Source organism: Zea mays, chromosome 1, assembly GCF_902167145.1.
Source record: "Zea mays cultivar B73 chromosome 1, Zm-B73-REFERENCE-NAM-5.0, whole genome shotgun sequence".
Lineage (NCBI taxonomy): Eukaryota > Viridiplantae > Streptophyta > Magnoliopsida > Poales > Poaceae > Zea > Zea mays.
The window spans coordinates 307113693-307132584 of record NC_050096.1 but is presented as its reverse complement, the minus strand read 5'-3'; the positions used below and the strand labels follow the sequence as shown (position 1 = coordinate 307132584).

Below are 18892 nucleotides of genomic sequence, written 5' to 3'. Positions count from 1 at the left end.
CGCCGCCGCCGTGCTGGCTGCGGTGGTGGTGGTGGTTCCGGCGTTGGTGCCCGTGGCAACGCACCGACGCTGGGACCCTAGCAGGGTGCGCCTTGGCCTACTTTCCACCACCCGTGGTCAGGACGCATCTCCATGTGGCCATTCCCGGGGCCAGGTTCTGAGGCTCGTCCCCAGGTGGCCATGTTCGCTGGTGCGCAGCCGGGGTTCACCTCGCCGCCAGGGTTCACCTTCGGCTCTCCGTCGCCCTGGACCTCGACGCCTACCGCTACGTCGTGGCCCACACTGCCGGCTGCTCCACCGTCCTGGCTGGTTGGTTGGGACGCGACCGCCCTGGCTGCCTTCCAGACTCCCACTCTGACTCCGTCGATGGGTCCCGAGTGGATTACGGACACTGGTGCTACCTACCACACCACTCCCGACCCTGGTATACTCACCTCTGTTCGCCCTCCTTCTTCCTCTCTCCCTTCGTCCATCATGGTAGCGAATGACTCGTGTCTTCCTGTCACATCTGTGGGTGTCGCCGGCCCTCCCGGCTCTTTTCGTATTCCAGATGTTCTTGTCGCTCCTTCTTTGGTCCACAATCTTCTTTCTATTCGCCGTTTTACTACTGATAATTCTTGTTCTGTCGAGTTTGACTCTTCTGGTCTTACTGTGAAGGACTCGGCAACTCGGCGCCCCCTCCTCAGATGTGACAGCACCGGCCCCCTCTACACCCATCGGCTTCCGCACGCCACCTCTTCTTCGTCTTCGTCACCTGCCACTGCTGCTGTTTTTGCTGCCACTACGTCTCCTACCACCTGGCATCATCGCCTTGGTCACCCCGGACGCGAAGCCTTGATGCAGCTTACTCGTAGTGCCACTATCCCATGTACTAGATCACATGATGAGCACCTTTGTCATGCGTGTCAGTTAGGCAGCCATGTTCGTCTTCCTTTTTCTTCTTCTTCCTCGCATGCTACTCATGCATTTGATCTTGTACACTGTGATTTGTGGACTTCACCTATTACCAGTATGTCAGGCAACAAATACTATCTTGTGGTGCTTGATGATTTTTCTCATTATGTGTGGACTTTCCCTTTGCGTGCCAAGTCTGAAGCTTTCCCCGCCCTCCTCCACTTCTTCGTCTGGGTGTCCACTCAGTTCGGCCTCACCATTAAGGCCGTCCAGTGTGACAATGGTTGGGAGTTCGATAACTCTACCTCCCGCGCCTTCTTTCTCTCCCACGGGATGCAATTGCGGATGTCTTGCTCGTATACCTCCTCCCAGAACGGCAAGGCTGAGCGCATGATCCGCACGACCAACGACACCATCCGCACTCTTCTCCAGGTGCACCTTCCGGCATGCTTCTGGGCCGAGGGCCTCCACACCTCCACCTACCTCCTCAACCGTCTCCCTTCCACTACGTGCCTGGCCCCTACTCCTCACCAGGCACTCTTCGGTACCCCTCAGCGCTATGACCACCTCCGTGTTTTCGGGTGTGCTTGCTACCCAAACACCACCGCCACTGCTCCTCACAAGCTTGCACCCCGTTCCACCCTCTGTGTGTTTCTCGGGTACTCCCCGGACCACAAGGGCTACCACTGCTTTGACCTCTCCTCTCGCTGGGTCCTCATCTCTCGCCATGTGGTGTTTGATGAGTCCATATTTCCCTACTCCTCCACCACCACACCACCCTCCTCCGACCTTGACCTTGACCTCTTCACTCTCCTTTCGACTGACGCAGTGGTCGAGCCACCTATCCTTCCTCTCTCTGCAGGTACTCGCTCACCGCCTGTCGGTCCTCCTCACGGCCCGGTGCCTTGCCTGGGTCCATTGGTGTCGCCTACGGTGGTGTCGCCTCTCCGTAGGGTCCCGTCTCCGATCGCCCCCGGGTCGAGCGGGGGTGGTGGGACTGCACCGCCTGCGGGGCCGTCGGTTTTGACCCCTCCGGCCCGCTTCGCCCAGCCGGTGCGCGTCTACCAACGCTGGCTGCCGCCACCGGGGTTGGCACCTCCACCGTCGCCACCACCACCGTCATCCCCACCGGTGACCTCTCCACTGGCGGCACCGCCGGTGGCACTGTCCCCGCCAGGGACACCTACACCTCCGTCGCAGCCATCCGCGACTCGTGTTGAGACGCCGGTGTACCACCCACCGCTCCTTCACCGCGACCTGTGGCACGTCCACCCGATGGTGACGCGGCACGCGGCTGGTACCCTGTCGCCTCGTGTCCTAGCGACCACGCCCGGAGACTCCCAGGTTTCTCCGGTACCCTCCTCTGTCCGCACCGCTCTACTAGACCCCCACTGGCGTCGGGCGATGGAGGAGGAGTACGCGGCGCTCGTCGCCAACCAGACGTGGGATCTGGTGCCCCGTCTGCCCGGTACCAACGTCGCCACCGGCAAGTGGATCTGGACGCACAAGCGGCGGGCCGATGGTACCCTGGAGCGGTACAAGGCTCGCTGGGTCCTTTGGGGCTTCACTCAGCGCCCCGGAGTCGACTACGATGAGACCTTCAGCCCGGTTGTGAAGCCGGCCACCGTCCGCACGATGCTCTCCCTGGCCCTCGCTCGCTCCTGGCCAGTTCACCAGCTCGATGTCAAGAACGCCTTCCTGCACGGCGCCCTCACCGAGACCGTGTACTGCTGTCAGCCGGCGGGGTTCGTGGACTCCTCTCGCCCTGACCTGGTCTGTCGGCTCAACAGGTCCCTCTATGGCCTCAAGCAGGCCCACCAGGCATGGCACTCCAGACTGGCTACATTCCTGGTGACCCTGGGCTTCATGGAGGCCAAGTCAGACACGTCTCTGTTCGTCCACCATCATGGAGCAGAGACTGCCTACTTGCTTCTCTACGTGGATGACATTGTCCTCACCGCCTCCAGCCCGTCACTTCTTTGCCGCCTCATCGACGCACTTCAGCGAGACTTCCGGTCAAGGATCTGGGCGTGCTTCACCATTTACTGGGGGTTACTACTGAGCCTCGCACCTCAGGACTCCTCCTTCACCAGTGACAATACACTCTTGACATTCTGGAGCGGGCCCAGATGAGTGACTGCAAGCCCTGCTCCACCCCACTCGACACGCAGGTCAAGCTCTCTGAGGCCGCTGGTGACCCAGTCGTGGACTCCACTGCTACAGGAGTCTTGCAGGTGCCCTTCAGTACCTCACCTTCACCAGGCCAGACATCTTCTATGCTGTGCAGCAGGTCTGTCTCCATATGCACGATCCCCGGGAGCCCCACCTTGCGGCTCTCAAACGCCTCCTCCGCTATCTTCGGGGCACCATCGACTACGGGCTGCTTCTTCATCGGTCTACCTCCGACGAGCTGGTCGTCTACACCGATGCTGACTGGGCTGGGTGCCCAGACACTCGGCGCTCCACCTCCGGCTACGCCGTCTTCTTAGGCGGCAACCTGGTGTCCTGGTCATCGAAGCGCCAGCCGGTCATTTCTCGCTCGAGTGCCAAGGCGGAGTACCGTGCCGTGGCCAACGGCGTGGCGCAGGCTGCCTGGCTACGGCAGCTCCTCGCTGAGCTTCAATGTCCCCTCTCCAGGAGCACACTGGCCTACTGCGACAACGTCAGCGCGGTCTACCTCTCCACCAACCTAGTGCAGCACCAGCGGACCAAGCATGTAGAGATCGATCTACACTTCGTTCGCGATTATGTCGCCACTGGTGCTGTTCGGGTCCTCCACATCCCGACCACCTCCCAGTTTGGCGACATCTTCACCAAGGGTCTTCTGTCCTCGACCTTCGCCGAGTTTCGCTCCAGCCTCAACATCAGTAGTGGCTAGTTAAGTCTGTGGGGGGTCCTATTGTGTGTGATGTACTTCTTCTTTTCGAGTCCAGTCTGTAAACTCCGATGCGACGGGAGTTCAGACTGTGGGGGGTGTTAGAATATGTGGATGAGGCCCATGAGGCTAAGCCCATGTGGCCCATGTATATACCCTATATAGCCACCCCTAGGGTTGGCCCACTTAATCTAAGTGTTATCCTTCTAACAGCAGTCGTGGGGAAAGAACCAAAATCTCAGTTGGAGGCTGAAGCCCGCTCCACGGAAATCGGATTCCAAAGATGATATCATGACTTCTTCCTCTGGAGATGGTGGTCACTCAGGTAACCCTAAATCCCCCCTGTCCGTTTTGAAAAAATAAAACGAAATCATTCACCGTATTTTCTGTCAAAAATGTGGCGTGGAGGGTCACCATGCCAGGGATTGCTTGAAGTCCCTGTGGTGTGATATTTATCGCAAAGAAACTCACATGACTGCTAGATGTGCTCTTCCCAAACAGAGCAAACCATGTATAACTGTAGTTGGAATGGCGGTTGACGGTTTAAGGTTTTATTCATCTCACTTTGCAAAACCTTTGTCTAAAAACCAAAAAGAAGCTTTATCGGTCTGGTTAAGGTTGTACAAGGTTTGGTCTCTGCTGAAGATCTTGAAAAGGACTTTGGATTCCATTTCCCTTGAGGTAAAACTTGGAAGGCCACTAAATGTCATTCTGGTTTCCTTATGCAATTCCCCTCTCAGGAGAGGTTGGATGATATGATAAATTTCCCTGAACTCAAAATGAAATTGTCTGGTGCTAAAATTGATGTGACTCCTTGGAGCTCACAGGCTAAACCAAAGCCAAAACTGCATATTGTATGGATGGTTGCAGACAATGTTCCAGAGGAACTACAAAATTATCAAGCCATTTGCGAACTTGGTTCCACAATTGGGGCAGTGGAAGAAGTGGACCTATTATCCTTAGATATTAAGGATATTGTGAGGTTCAAGGTGCATGTTAAAAGTGTGGCTATGATTCCCCCAATTGTTTAGGTGGGCGTTAAACCCTTTCTCTATGACATATATCTTAAAATTGATTCTATAACTGAAGAAGGATGGAATGATGATTCCATTAATCTTGGTAAGAGAGCCTCTGTTGAGAGACATGGTTTTGATGACCTACTTTTGAAATATCTGGGGAAAAACCAAAAATGAGGAAGATCTATCTGGTATGGATATTATGTTAAATGAAAACATAGGAGATTATGCTTCTCAAGGAAAAAATACTTTGAGATTTTCTGAGGTGATAGAAGGAGAAGATGCTGATATTCCTGTTGTTCACGATAAAACTTATGATGATAACTTGGGTAAGGAAGAGGATGACTTCAATGAGAGTGAAGATGACTTAATGAGCTCTCAAGACCTAGAAGAGTTTGCTAATGTAAGTCCCAAAATCTGTATAAGAAAAAAATTATTATTAATAATAAAATAAATATATGAAGAGATAAAATAGCAAATTCAGATATCTCAAATTATACTTGAGTATTGAAAAATTGAGGACTGAATTTTGAAAACCAAGAATTATTTTAGAAAAGAGGTAATAGAAAAGTTTTCTATTCAACTAAATAATTATACATAACATTAAATGATGCACCATAAGCATTTATTTACATGAATACCTAATTTCGAAGTGACTTTTACTTCTTATCCCACCTTCAAAACACTATTTTTCAGAAAAAGAAAGAAAGTAATATGAGTGTTCCTCATACTTTAAACATCTACCAAACAAATAAATCAATTAAAATAAATATATATCTACTGCTTCATAATTGTAAACAATAGATTTTATACTAGGAATTATTTTGACACTTGAAAAGTTGAAGTTCAAAACATGTGTTTGAATTTGAATTGAATTTGAAGGGAGAACTTTGAATTAGAAAAGGAAATTCTAGAAGTTAGAAAAGGGAAGAAAATAAATACTATGTGGATAAAAATAAGTAAATAAAAATATATTATTCCTACACTAGAGTTTGAATTTGTATAATTGACTCAAAGGTGGAACTCATATTCAAAATTCAAATTTGGATTCAAAATAATTATGAATAAAGAAAAACAGAAAATAGAAGAAAAAGAAAAGGAGAAATACCTGAATGGACTGAGATCCCGCTTTTCGGCCCACTAGGGAATTACTCCCGCACAGCCCATTACCACCTTAACACTGGGCCACTTCTATGCGGGGCCCACGGGTAGCCTGTCACGCCAGATTCCACTACGCGCTAACCTGGTCGCTGACTGACGTGTGGGGCCATCGTGTTAGACCCATCACCCACCTCCGTTCATAACGCAGATTTCGTGTAAACGAAGACCGGGCGCCGTGGGCGTTGGGATCTCTCAATAGAAACTCGATCCGCCCTAGATTTCCATCATGGCTCGTCCTAATCTCTCGCAGCTGCGGACTCACCCTCCCCACGCGCTCGTATCCTCGCATGGTCAGCGGTGTTTCCGTCTCCCTCTCAGAACCTATCGCGCGCACGAACTGGATTATCGAAGCTGACGCCGGGAATCCTCGGTCGGAACTCACCATCGACCCACCTCACGAACTCTTGAGAGCACCTAGAGGGGGGTGAATAGGTGATCCTGTGAAATCAAACACTAAATAGCCACTGACTTGATTATTAAAGTGTTAGTTAAATCAAGTGGCTATGGAACACGCTCGTGCGAACAAAACAATCACAAGAAGCAACACACGAGACACGCGATTTTTATCCCGTGGTTCGGCCAAGTAACACTTCCCTACTTCCATGTTGTGGCGTCCCAATGGACGAGGGTTGCACTCAACCCCTTTCAAGCGATCCGATGATCAACTTGAATACCACGACTTTCTTCCTTATAGTCTTTCTCCCGTTTGCGAGGAATCTCCATAATTTGGAGCCTCTCGCCCTTACAATGATGATCACAAAAGAAACACAGAAGTAAGGGAGGAGAGCAACACACACAAGACTCAAATATGCAGCACAACCACGCACACAAGTGAAGACTTGAGCTCAAAGGACAACACGGGGAGTTCACAACTCGAATGGAGCTCAAATCACTAACACAACGAATCAAATGCGTGGGAGCGGAGTCTGGATGTCTTAGTATGCTTAGAGAATGCTTGGTTATTTCCTCCATGCGCCTAGGGATCCCTTTTATATCCCCAAGGCAGCTAGGAGCCGTTGGAGATCAATTTGGAAGGCATTTCTTGCCTTCTGTCGAGTGGTGCACCGGACAGTCCGGTGCACCACCGGACAGTAACTGTAGCAGTCCGGTGCGCGATCTCCTTCCATATCTGGCGCATCCGACCGTTGCTCCTTGGGGCTGGTTGGCGCACCGGACAGTCCGGTGCACCCAGCCGACCGTTGGAGCTGGCCACATGTCGCGCGTTGATCGCGCGAACGACCGTAGGCCGCTGGCGCAGTTGACTCACCGGACAGTCTGGTGCACCACCGGGCAGTCCGATGAATTTTAGCCACGTCGCCTTTTTCATTTCCCGAGACCGACGAGTTCGTCACGGATGACTCACCGGACAGTCCGGTGCACCACCGGACAGTCCGGTGATTTATAGCCGTACAACTCTGTCGATTCCCGAGAGCAGCTGGTTCACCGTCAGCCAGCCTAGGGCACCGGATAGTCCGATGTGCCAGGCTGAGCTGGAGTTGGATGCACACAGCCACCTCTTTGCCATTTCTTTTCTCCTTCTTTTGTCACTGTTTCTAGCACTTAGACAGACACATTAGTATTCAAAAACAATGTACTAAGTCTAGAAATATACCTTGTAATATGATTTGTATTTCTCTCTTTATAAGAACTTAATCAATCGAGTTGGGCATTTAATAACCAAAACATTATAGAAATGGCCCAAAGGCATATTTCCCTTTCAATCTCCCCCTTTTTGGTGATTCATGCCAACACATCAAAAAGCAACAAAAAGAAGTGCAACATCAATGCAAATGAAGACCAAATTCTCTTTACTTAGGATTTGGCATATTTGGATCATTCTTTGCCACCACTTGGTTTGTTTTTGCAAATCAGATTCATTTTTATATCTCTAAGTTAAACACGGTTGTTTGGGCACATAGAGAGATATTCCAAGAGTAAAATTAATCAAGTGCCAAAAACTCCCCCCTTTTCCAATAATCAATAATTCTCCCCACAAGAGACCAAATTTTGCAATAAGAGTATTTTGAGCAAATCACAAATTCTTACTCTACTATTTTCAAAATTCACAAGTGGTTGGCTGATCCATTTTGCTTTGGCCTTAATTTCTCCCCCTTTGGCATTAAGCACCAAAACGGGATCATTTTTTGCCCTTTAACCTCATTGTCTCACCAAAAATGTCAATTAAGAGCAAAAAGGCAATGAGAGCATAAGTATGAACTTGGAATTAAATACACTAATACCGGAGTACAGTGGAAGTCTTTGCATCGTCCAAATTCAGTTTCCCTTTCAATGTACCTTTGAGACTACATCAGGTGTACTTAAACAAACATGTTAGTCTCAAAGGGTCAAGTTGTAGCACATCTCCCCCTAAATATGTGCACCATTTGCATATGGACTTGTGAGGTCCAGGGAAGACTTGTACAATTTGAGCACCATAAATATACAAGGAATAATGTAAATGCTCAAAGTAACATGATCAAAGGCATGGAACACATGTATGCTATAGATCAATCCAAGTTACGTGAATCTAAGACATTTAGCTCACTCTGCAACCTGCAAAATGTTTTCTCATCCAACGGCTTGGTGAAGATATCGGCTAGCTGGTTCTCGGTGCTAATATGATAAATATCGATATCTCCCTTTTGCTGGTGGTCCCTCAGGAAGTGATGCCGGATGTCTATGTGCTTAGTGCGGCTGTGTTCAACAGCATTATCCGCCAAGCGAATTGCACTCTCATTGTCACATAGGAGTGGGACTTTGCTCAGATTGTAGCCAAAGTCCCGGAGGGTTTGCCTCATCCATAGTAGCTGCGCGCAACACTGACCTGCGGCAACGTACTCGGCCTCAGCAGTGGATAGGGCAACGGATGTCTGTTTCTTGGAGCTCTAGGACACCAGGGACCTTCCTAGAAATTGGCACGTCCCTGATGTACTCTTCCTATCAACCTTGCACCCAGCATAGTCGGCGTCTGAGTATCCAATCAAGTCAAAGGTAGACCCCTTTGGATACCAGATCCTGAAGCAAGGCATAGAAACTAAATACCTAAGAATTCGCTTAACAGCCACAAGGTGACACTCCTTGGGGTCGGATTGATATCTAGCACACATGCATACACTAAGCATAATGTCCGGTCTACTAGCACAAAGATAAAGTAATGAACCTATCATGGACCGGTATTCCTTTTGATCAACGGACTTACCTCCTTTGTTGAGGTCAACATGCCCGTCAGTTCCCATCGGTGTCTTCACGGGCTTGGCGTCCTTCATCCCAAACCTCTTGAGAAGATCCTGAGTGTACTTTGTTTGGGAGATGAAGGTGACGTCTTTTAGTTGCTTCACTTGAAACCCAAGGAAGTATGTTAACTTGCCCATCATTGACATCTCGAACTTTTGCGTCATCACCCTGCTAAACTCCTCACAAGACTTTTGATTAATAGAACCAAATATTATGTCATCGACATAAATTTGGCAAACAAAGAGATCACCATTACATGTCTTTGTGAAAAGAGTGGGATCGGCTTTCCCAACCTTGAAAGCATTCGAAATAAGGAAATCTCTAAGGCATTCATACCATGCTCTTGGGGCTTGCTTAAGTCCATAGAGCGCCTTAGAGAGCTTATACACGTGGTCAGGATACCTGTCATCCTCAAAGCCAGGGGGTTGTTCCACGTATACCTCCTCCTTGATTGGCCCATTGAGGAAAGCGCTCTTCACGTCCATTTGAAATAGCCTAAAAGAGTGGTGAGCGGCATAGGCTAATAAAATTCGAATTGACTCTAGCCTATCCATAGGAGCAAAAGTCTCCTCAAAATCCAAACCTACGACTTGGGCATAACCTTTTTCCACAAGTCGAGCTTTGTTTCTTGTCACCACCCCGTGCTCGTCTTGCTTGTTGCAGAACACCCACTTGGTTCCCACAACATTTTGCTTTGGACGTGGCACCAGACTCCAGACTTCATTCCTTTTGAAGTTGTTGAGCCCTTCCTGCATGGCCAACACCCAGTCCGGATCCTGCAAGGCTTCTTCTACCCTGAAAGGCTCAATAGAAGAGACAAACGAGTAATGCTCACAAAAAGTAGCTAATTGTGAGCGAGTGGTTACTCCCTTGTTGATGTCACCCAAAATCTGATCGACGGGGTGATGTCTTTGGATCGTCGCTCGGACTTGAGTTGGAGGGATCTGTGGTGCTTCTTCCTCCATAGCATGTTCTTCCTGTGCTCCCCCTTGATCACGCTCCTCTTCTTGAGGTACCTGTCCATCATCTTGAGTTGGTGGATGCACCATTGTAGAGGAAGATGGTTGATCTTGTTCATGTAGTTCCTGTGGTCACAAATCGCCTATCGCCATCGTGCGCATTGCGGCCGTCGGAACTTCATCCTCATCTATGTCATCAAGATCAACTTGCTCTCTTAGAGAGCCATTAGTCTCATCAAATACAACGTTGCTAGAGACTTCAACTAATCCTGATGATTTGTTGAAGACCCTATACGCCTTTGTGTTTGAGTCATACCCTAGTAAAAACCCTTCTACTGCCTTGGGAGCAAATTTAGAATGTCTACCTTTCTTCACCAGAATGTAGCATTTGCTCCCAAATACACGAAAGTAAGAGACATTGGGTTTGTTACCGGTAAGGAGTTCGTAGGAGGTCTTCTTGAGGAGGCGATGTAGATAGAGCCGGTTTATGGCGTGGCAGGCTGTGTTCACAGCTTCCGACCAAAACCGCTCGGGTGTCTTGAACTCTCCAAGCATCATTCTCGCCATGTCAATAAGCATCATGTTCTTCCTCTCTACCACACCATTTTGTTGTGGTGTGTACGGAGCGGAGAACTCGTGCTTGATGCCTTCCTCCTCAAGAAACTCTTCAATTTATGTATTCTTGAACTCGGACCCATTGTCGCTCCTTATCTTTTTCACTTTAAGCTCAAACTCATTTTGAGCTCTCCTTAAGAAGCGCTTCAGGGTCCCTTGGGTTTCTGACTTATCCTATAGAAAGAACACACAAGTGAAGCGGGAAAAATCATCAACAATTACAAGACCATACTTACTTCCCCCGATGCTTAGATAGGCAACAGGTCCGAAAAGATCCATGTGAAGGAGCTCCAGTGGTCTTGATGTTGTCATCACATTCTTGCCATGATGTGTGCTTCCCACCTGTTTCCATGTCTGACATGCTACACAGGGTCTGTCTTTCTCAAAACAGACATCGGTTAGTACTAACACATGATCTCCCTTTAGAAGCTTATGAAGGTTCTTCATCCTAACATGTGCTAGATGGCGAAGCCACAACCAGCTCATATTAGTCTTAGCTATTAAGCATGCATCTAGACCGGCATTCTCTTTCGAAAAATCAACTAAGTAGAGCTTGTCGTCTAATACACCCTTAAAAGCTAATGAACCATCACTTCTTCTAAAGATAGATACATCAATGTTTGTAAACAAGCAATTGTAACCCATGTGACACAATTGACTTACAGACAGAAGATTGTACTCGAGCGACTCTACTAAAAATACATTCGATATTGAGTGCTCGTTAGTGATGGCTATCTTGCCCAAGCCTTTGACCTTGCCTTGGTTCCCATCTCCAAAGATGATCGTATCCTGAGAATCCTTGTTCTTGACGTAGGAGGTGAACATCTTCTTCTCCCCCGTCATGTGGTTTGTGCATCCGCTGTCGATTATCCAGCTTGAGCCCCCAGATGCATAAACCTGCAAGGAATTTAGGCTTGGGTTTTAGGTACCCAACTCTTGTTGGGTCCTACAAGGTTAGTCACAATAGTTTTTGGAACCCAAATACAAGTCTTGTCTCCCTTGCATTTGGATCCCAGCTTCTTAGCAACTACTTTTGCATTTTTACATGAAAGTACAAATGAAGTATTGCACGCATGATAAATGGTAGAAGGTTCATTACACATTCTCTTAGGCGCATGAGACACAACATGATTTCTCCTAGGCCTACTTCCACCATGAACAAAAGTGGAGCTAGAGGCAAACATAGCATGTGAATCATTATAAGCAGCATGAACATAACTCTTATTATAATGAGAATGGCTAGCAATTTTCTAATCATAAATAAAAGCATGGTTCCTTTGAGGACTACTCGCCATAGGGGCCTTGCCTTTCTCCTTGTTGGGAACGGGAGTCCTTTGGCTTGTTAAGTTCTTGGTTTCCTTTCGAAAACCAAGTCCATCTTTAATTGAAGGGTGTCTACCGATAGTGTAGGCATCCCTAGTAAATTTCAATTTATCAAAATCAACCTTGCAAGTCTTAAGTTGAGCATTAAGACTTGCCACCTCATTATTTAATTTGGTAATAGAAGCAAGATGTTCATTACAAGCATCAACATCAAAATCCTTACATCTATTACAAATAACAATATGCTCTATACATGAACTAGCTTTGTTAACTTCCTCTAGCTTAGTAATTAATTCATCATTTAACTTATTTAACTAGAGACAGATTCACGGCAAGCAGACAACTCACAGGATAGCATTTCATTTCTTTTAATTTCTAAAGCAAGGCATTTTTGAACACTTACAAACTTGTCATGTTCCTCATATAAAATGTCCTCTTGCTTTTCTAGAAGTCTATCCTTTTTCATTTAGAGCATCGATTAATTCATTAATTTTCTCTACCTTAGCTCTATCTAAACCCTTAAACAATTCAGAGTAATCTACTTCATCATCAGAAGATTCCTCATCACTAGAAGAAGAGTACTTAGGAGTATCTCGAATACATACCTTCTTCTCCTTAGCCATAAGACATGTATGACGTTCATTGGGGAAGAGTGAAGACTTGTTGAAGGCTGAGGCAGCCAATCCTTCATCGTCGGAGTCAGATGAAGAGCAGTCAGAATCCCATTCCTTTCCAAGGTGCGCCTCGCCCTTTGCCTTCTTGTAGTTCTTCTTCTTCTCCCTCTTCCCGTGCTTTTCTTGTCCCTGGTCATTATCATTATCGGGGCACTGTGCTACGAAATGACCAGTCTTACAACATTTGAAGCAGGAGCGCTTTCCCCTTGTTTTATTTTTTGTTGGGGTATTCCTTGCATCCTTTCAAGGCGGTTTTGAAGCGCTTGATGATGAGCGTCATTTCGTCCATGTTGAGCCCGACAGCCTCCACTTGTGCTACCTTGCTCGGTAGTGTCTCCCTGCTGCTCGTTGCTTTGAGGGCAACGGGCTGTGGCTCGTAGTTGGGCAGTGGACCATTTAGCGCATCATCCACATATCGCGCCTCCTTCACCATCATGCGCCCGCTCACAAATTTTCCGAGGATCTCCTCGGGCGTCATCTTGGTGTACCTGGGGTTTTCACGAATAAGATTGACAAGATGGGGGTCAATTACAGTAAATGACCTTAGCATGAGTCGGACGACATCATGATCCATCCATCTTGTGCTTCCATAGCTTCGGATCTTTTTGACCAGGGTCTTGAGCCTGTTGTAGGTCTGAGTTGGCTCCTCTCCCCTGATCATCGCGAACCTCCCCAGCTTGCCTTCCACTAGTTCCATCTTTGTGATCATAGTGGCATCATTTCCCTCATGTGATATCTTGAGGGTATCCCAGATTTGTTTGGCATTGTCCAAGCCACTCACTTTATTATATTCGTCCCTGCAAAGAGATGCTAACAAAACAGTAGTAGATTGGGCATTTTTGTGGATTTGCTCATTAATACTCACAGGATTATCGGTACTATCAAAATGCATCCCATTTTCTACAATTTCCCATATGCTAGGATGGAGAGAGAATAGATGACTACGCATTTTATGACTCCAAAACGAATAGTCCTCTCCATCAAAGTGTGGAGGTTTTCCAAGGGGAATTGATAGTAAATGTGCATTTGAATTATAGGGAATGCGAGAAAAATCAAAAGAATAATTTTGATTAACCATCTTTTTCTTTGACGAAGAGTCGTCGTCGTCATCGTCCCTTGGTGAAGAAGATGAGGCATCACTGTCGTAGTAGATGATCTTCTTGATGTGCCTCTTCTTTTTCCCGTCCCTCTTCTTATGACTCGAGCCTGAGTCAGTGGGTTTGTCGTCTCTTGGCTCGTTGAAGAGGGACTCCTCCTTATCGTTGACCACCATCCCCTTTCCCTTAGGATCCATCTCTTCGGGCAGTTAGTCCCTTAGATGAAGAGTACGATTCTGATACCAATTGAGAGCACCTAGAGGGGGGGGTGAATAGGTGATCCTGTAAAATCAAACACTAAATAACCACTGACTTGATTATTAAAGTGTTAGTTAAATCAAGTGGCTATGGAACACGCTCGTGCGAACAAAACAATCACAAGAAGCAACACACGAGACACACGATTTTTATCCCGTGGTTCGGCCAAGTAACACTTGCCTACTTCCACGTTGTGGCGTCCCAATGGACGAGGGTTGCACTCAACCCCTTTCAAGCGATCCGATGATCAACTTGAATACCACGGCTTTCTTCCTTATAGTCTTTCTCCCGTTTGCGAGGAATCTCCACAATTTGGAGCCTCTCGCCCTTACAATGATGATCACAAAAGAAACACAGAAGTAAGGGAGGAGAGCAACACACACAAGACTCAAATACGCAGCACAACCACGCACACAAATGAAGACTTGAGCTCAAAGGACAACACAGGGAGTTCACAACTCGAATGGAGCTCAAATCACTAACACAACGAATCAAATGCGTGGGAGCGGAGTCTGGATGCCTTAGTATGCTTAGAGAATGCTTGGTTACTTCAAGCATTATGCATGTGTAGTTTGTTGTGAGCGTAAAATACAATGCAGTCTTCTAAACTTGTAGCGTTGTATCATCCCAGTTTCTAAACTCACCAAATGCACATCCAAGTCTCTAAACTTGTAAAATGGTATCACATCGATCTATAAACTTTCAACATGCACATTTCAGTCCTTATACTTATATGGGGTATCATGTGGGTATTTAAAATTGTTTATGGTATCATGAAAGGTCCATAATATTTAGACCTGTTATGACTGTTGGTCACTTGTTCTCGATTGCTATATACAATTGAAAACAAGGCAACACAATATTAAAAAGATAACAAGCCTTCGTCTTCAAGCAGCTACCTCTTCGAAATGACTCCTTCAAAGACGAAGGTTGAGGTTTTAATTAAATAAATTGTATATCCGTATGTAAACGAATTTATAAGGAATGTAAAGAAGTTAAACATGATGACTCATCTTGGATATTTCGATATTTCATTCCTTTCCCTTTGTATGATAAATTTACAATCGTACATTCGGTTCTACAAAGTGAATTAGAACGAAGATGCTTTGGGAGAGAGATTACATGATGCAATGATCCAGCCCGATCAAAGGTGCCTTATGCAGGGCACTGTTCATCTATTTATAGGGGATCGTACAACTTCGTATGAAATTACAAATATACTCACAAGACATGTACGTATGATTTAAAAAGCGATGCGAGGGCAATATTGACTTCTGCCTATAGCATCTTGGGCACAGAATCGTAGACACCTTCTCCCAGCATTGTTCATCTCCGTTTCCATATGCTGTTGCGACGAAGCTTAACATCTTCGTCTTTATCCTCATCCTATTCTGAAGGTATTCAACACTGAAGCTCCTGTGATGCTTAAAAACATGTTGGCAACCGATAATTAAGTGTGTTTTTAGGACCTTTGAAAGACGAAGACCCCCAACAATGACATCGAAAACAAGTTTATAAATCCATATGACACAATCATAAAAGTATATGGGCTACAACGTGCACGTTGAAAGTTTAGGGATCGATACACTTCACAAATTTAGAAACGTAGATGTGCATTTTGAGGGTCTAGTGCCGAGATGACAAAACTGTCTAAGTTTAGGGAGTAGTAGTATATTATACTCTTGTTGTAACGTTCAACCCCAAAAAAAAAAGACCGTAATTGACAATACAACTCTGATAGTGGCTGACATGCCGACATTTCCGTCCGGTTTGGTTGGCAGTGCAGTACTCCCCTTTGGTTAATTAGTAGGCATGCAGGTCAGATCCTGAGATGAGTTTCCTCATCCGGTGTTGAAACTTTCTCGATAGATCCAGCTTGCAGCTTGGTGATGAATTGAATGAATGAATGGCGATCGATCCCTTGCTCGCAGTCAAGTCAAAGCATAGCCAAATTTAGGCCCCTGAAACCTGCACCAGCCAGCCGCATCATATATATCTTGAGGAGCAAAGCTAGCTGCTGCTTATTATCGATCCCAGCCCCAGGCCATGGCGACGAGGTGGAGGAGGTCGCTGCTCTGGGTCGCCGTCGTCCAGTTCCTGACCCTGTGCGTCGCCGAGCATCTCGTAGTGGAAGCATACAAAAAGGCAATATGAAATATCGCTTTGCTTGCGATCTTGTAGCAGGATACAGGAGGAATTCTTTTTTTTAATCCCCTTCTAATAATAATAATAATAATGCAATGCAGTCCTACATTGTGTATCTGGGATCACATGCATATGGCCGTGATGCGTCGGCGGAGGAGCATGCTCGCGCAACCCAGTCTCACCACCACCTCCTGGCATCGATCCTCGGCGGCGACGACCACCACCACCATGAGACGGCGCGGCAGTCCATCTTCTACTCCTACACCAAGAGCAGCATCAATGGCTTCGCGGCGCACCTGGAGGAGTCGGTCGCGCAGCAGATCGCGGAGCACCCTGAGGTGGTGGCGGTGCTGGAGAGCAAGATGCTCAAGCTGCACACCACGCGGTCCTGGGACTTCATGGACCTGGAGCGCGACGGTCACGTCCTCCCTGGCTCCATCTGGAACCACGCTAGGTTCGGACAGGACGTCATCATCGCCAGTCTCGACAGCGGAGTGTGGCCCGAGTCCCACAGCTTCCAAGACGACGGCGGCCAAGTGCCAGCTCGCTGGAAGGGCTCCTGTCAAGACACCGTTAAGTACGGTGTCGCCTGCAACCGCAAACTCATCGGCGCTAGGTTCTTCAACAAAGACATGCTCTTTAGCAACCCAGCCGTGGTGAACGCCAACTGGACGCGCGACACCGAGGGCCACGGCACCCACACGCTCTCCACCGCCGCCGGTGGCTTTGTGCCCCGTGCCAGTCTCTTCGGCTATGCCACTGGCACAGCCAAAGGCGGCGCGCCGCGTGCGCGCGTCGCCGCTTATAAGGTTTGCTGGTCGGGAGAGTGCGCCGCCGCCGACGTCCTTGCGGGCTTCGAGTCCGCCATCCATGACGGCGCCGACGTCATTTCCGTCTCCTTCGGTCAGGACGCGCCCCTCGCCGATGACGTCAAGTCACTCTTCCACGAGCCTGCCATGCTCGGCTCGCTCCACGCCGCCATCCACGGTGTCTCCGTCATCTGCTCCGCCGGCAACTCCGGCCCGTACGATGACACCGTCGTCAATGCCGCGCCATGGGTCACCACAGTCGCCGCCACCACCGTCGACAGAGACTTCCCCAACGTTCTCACCCTCGGCAATAGCGTGCGCCTTAGGGGAACGAGCCTCGAGTCTACTACGCTGCACTCCAGCATGCTCTACCCGATGATCGACGCCGCGCGCGCCGCGCGCACCACCTCTAACCCGTACGACGCGGCCAGCTGCGGGCTCGGCACCCTCGACCCTGCTGCCATCAGGGGCAAGATCGTCGTGTGTCGCCGCGGCGGCGGAGGCGGAGGCGACGTCTCCCGAGTCACCAAGGGGATGGCCGTGCTCGAGGCCGGGGGAGCCGGGATGATCCTCGCCAACGACAGGATGGACGGTGACGACATCGTCGCCGACCCGCACGTGCTCCCGGCCACCATGATCACCTACAGCGAGGCCGTCTCTCTGTACGGCTACATGGAGTCCACCAGCAACCCCGTCGCCAACATCTCGCCCGCCAAGACGGAGGTGGGCGTCAAGAACTCGCCGTCCGTGGCGGGCTTCTCCTCCCGCGGGCCCAGCGGGACTCTGCCGTACGTGCTGAAGCCCGACATCGCCGCGCCGGGGGTCGACATCCTGGCCGCCTTCACCGAGTACGTCGGCCCCACGGAGCTCGCCTCCGACAAGCGCCGCTCCGAGTACGCCATCCTGTCCGGCACGTCCATGGCCTGCCCACACGTCTCCGGCGTCATCGCTCTCCTCAAGGCGGCGCGCCCCGAGTGGAGCCCCGCCGCGATGCGCTCCGCGATCATGACCACGGCGCGCACCCAGGACAACACGGGAGCGCCCATGCGCGACCACGACGGCAAGGAGGCCAACGCCTTCGCCTACGGCGCCGGCAACGTGCACCCCAACCGCGCCGTCGACCCGGGCCTCGTGTACGACGCCGGCCCCGACGACTACTTCACCTTCCTCTGCGCCATGGGCATCTCCGCGGCAGACATGAAGCGGCTCAGCGCCGGCAAGTTCGCGTGCCCAGCTAATAGCGCTAAGGAGGCGCCCGCCATGGAGGACCTCAACTACCCGTCCATCGTGGTGCCGTCGCTGCGCGGCACGCAGACGGTGACGCGACGGCTGAAGAACGTCGGCCGTCCGGCCAAGTACCTCGCGTCCTGGCGCGCGCCGGTTGGGATCACCATGGAGGTGAAGCCGAGGGTGCTTGAGTTCAGCAAGGTCGGTGAGGAAAAGGAGTTCAAGGTGACGGTGACGTCGCAGCAGGACAAGCTCGGGATGGGCTACGTCTTTGGGAGGCTCGTCTGGACAGACGGGACCCACTATGTCAGAAGCCCCGTCGTCGTCAACGCCCTCGCATGATCTATCCAGTTCGTGCTAACTAGAGTACACTACCTACTACTACTACTTGAGGGCCTTGTGGATTTTTGTGACATCTTAGATAAGTAGTAAGGCTCTAAAATATATTTTTATTTCTTCTTGTTATTATTAGTAAAGAAATGAGATAGGTTTTTTTTTGCTTAGCTAAAAGACATATCATCTATAATAAATTTTGGCTCTTTGCATGGGAACTTGAATTAATGGTAAAAAACTGCATATCTATACTACCTATTAAGGCTCTAAGG

General features: G+C 49.0%; 1 protein-coding gene across 1 annotated transcript; it reads left to right on the top strand.

The window, feature by feature from the left end:
- Positions 1-16132: 16132 nt before the first annotated feature.
- LOC100285390 (uncharacterized) lies at positions 16133-18835 on the top strand. Its single transcript, NM_001366721.1, has 2 exons — positions 16133-16251; positions 16353-18835. Exons 1-2 carry the CDS (start codon positions 16153-16155, stop codon positions 18627-18629), a joined length of 2376 nt encoding a protein of 791 aa, NP_001353650.1. The 5' UTR covers positions 16133-16152; the 3' UTR covers positions 18630-18835.
- Positions 18836-18892: the final 57 nt, after the last annotated feature.

Coding starts and splice junctions, on each gene's coding strand:
- LOC100285390 (NM_001366721.1), top strand. CDS start 16,153: ATGGCGACGAGGTGGAGGAGGTCGCTGCTCTGGGTCGCCGTCGTCCAG. Junction 16,252..16,352: donor TAGTGGAAGCATACAAAAAG/GCAATATGAAAT, acceptor AATGCAATGCAG/TCCTACATTGTGTATCTGGG.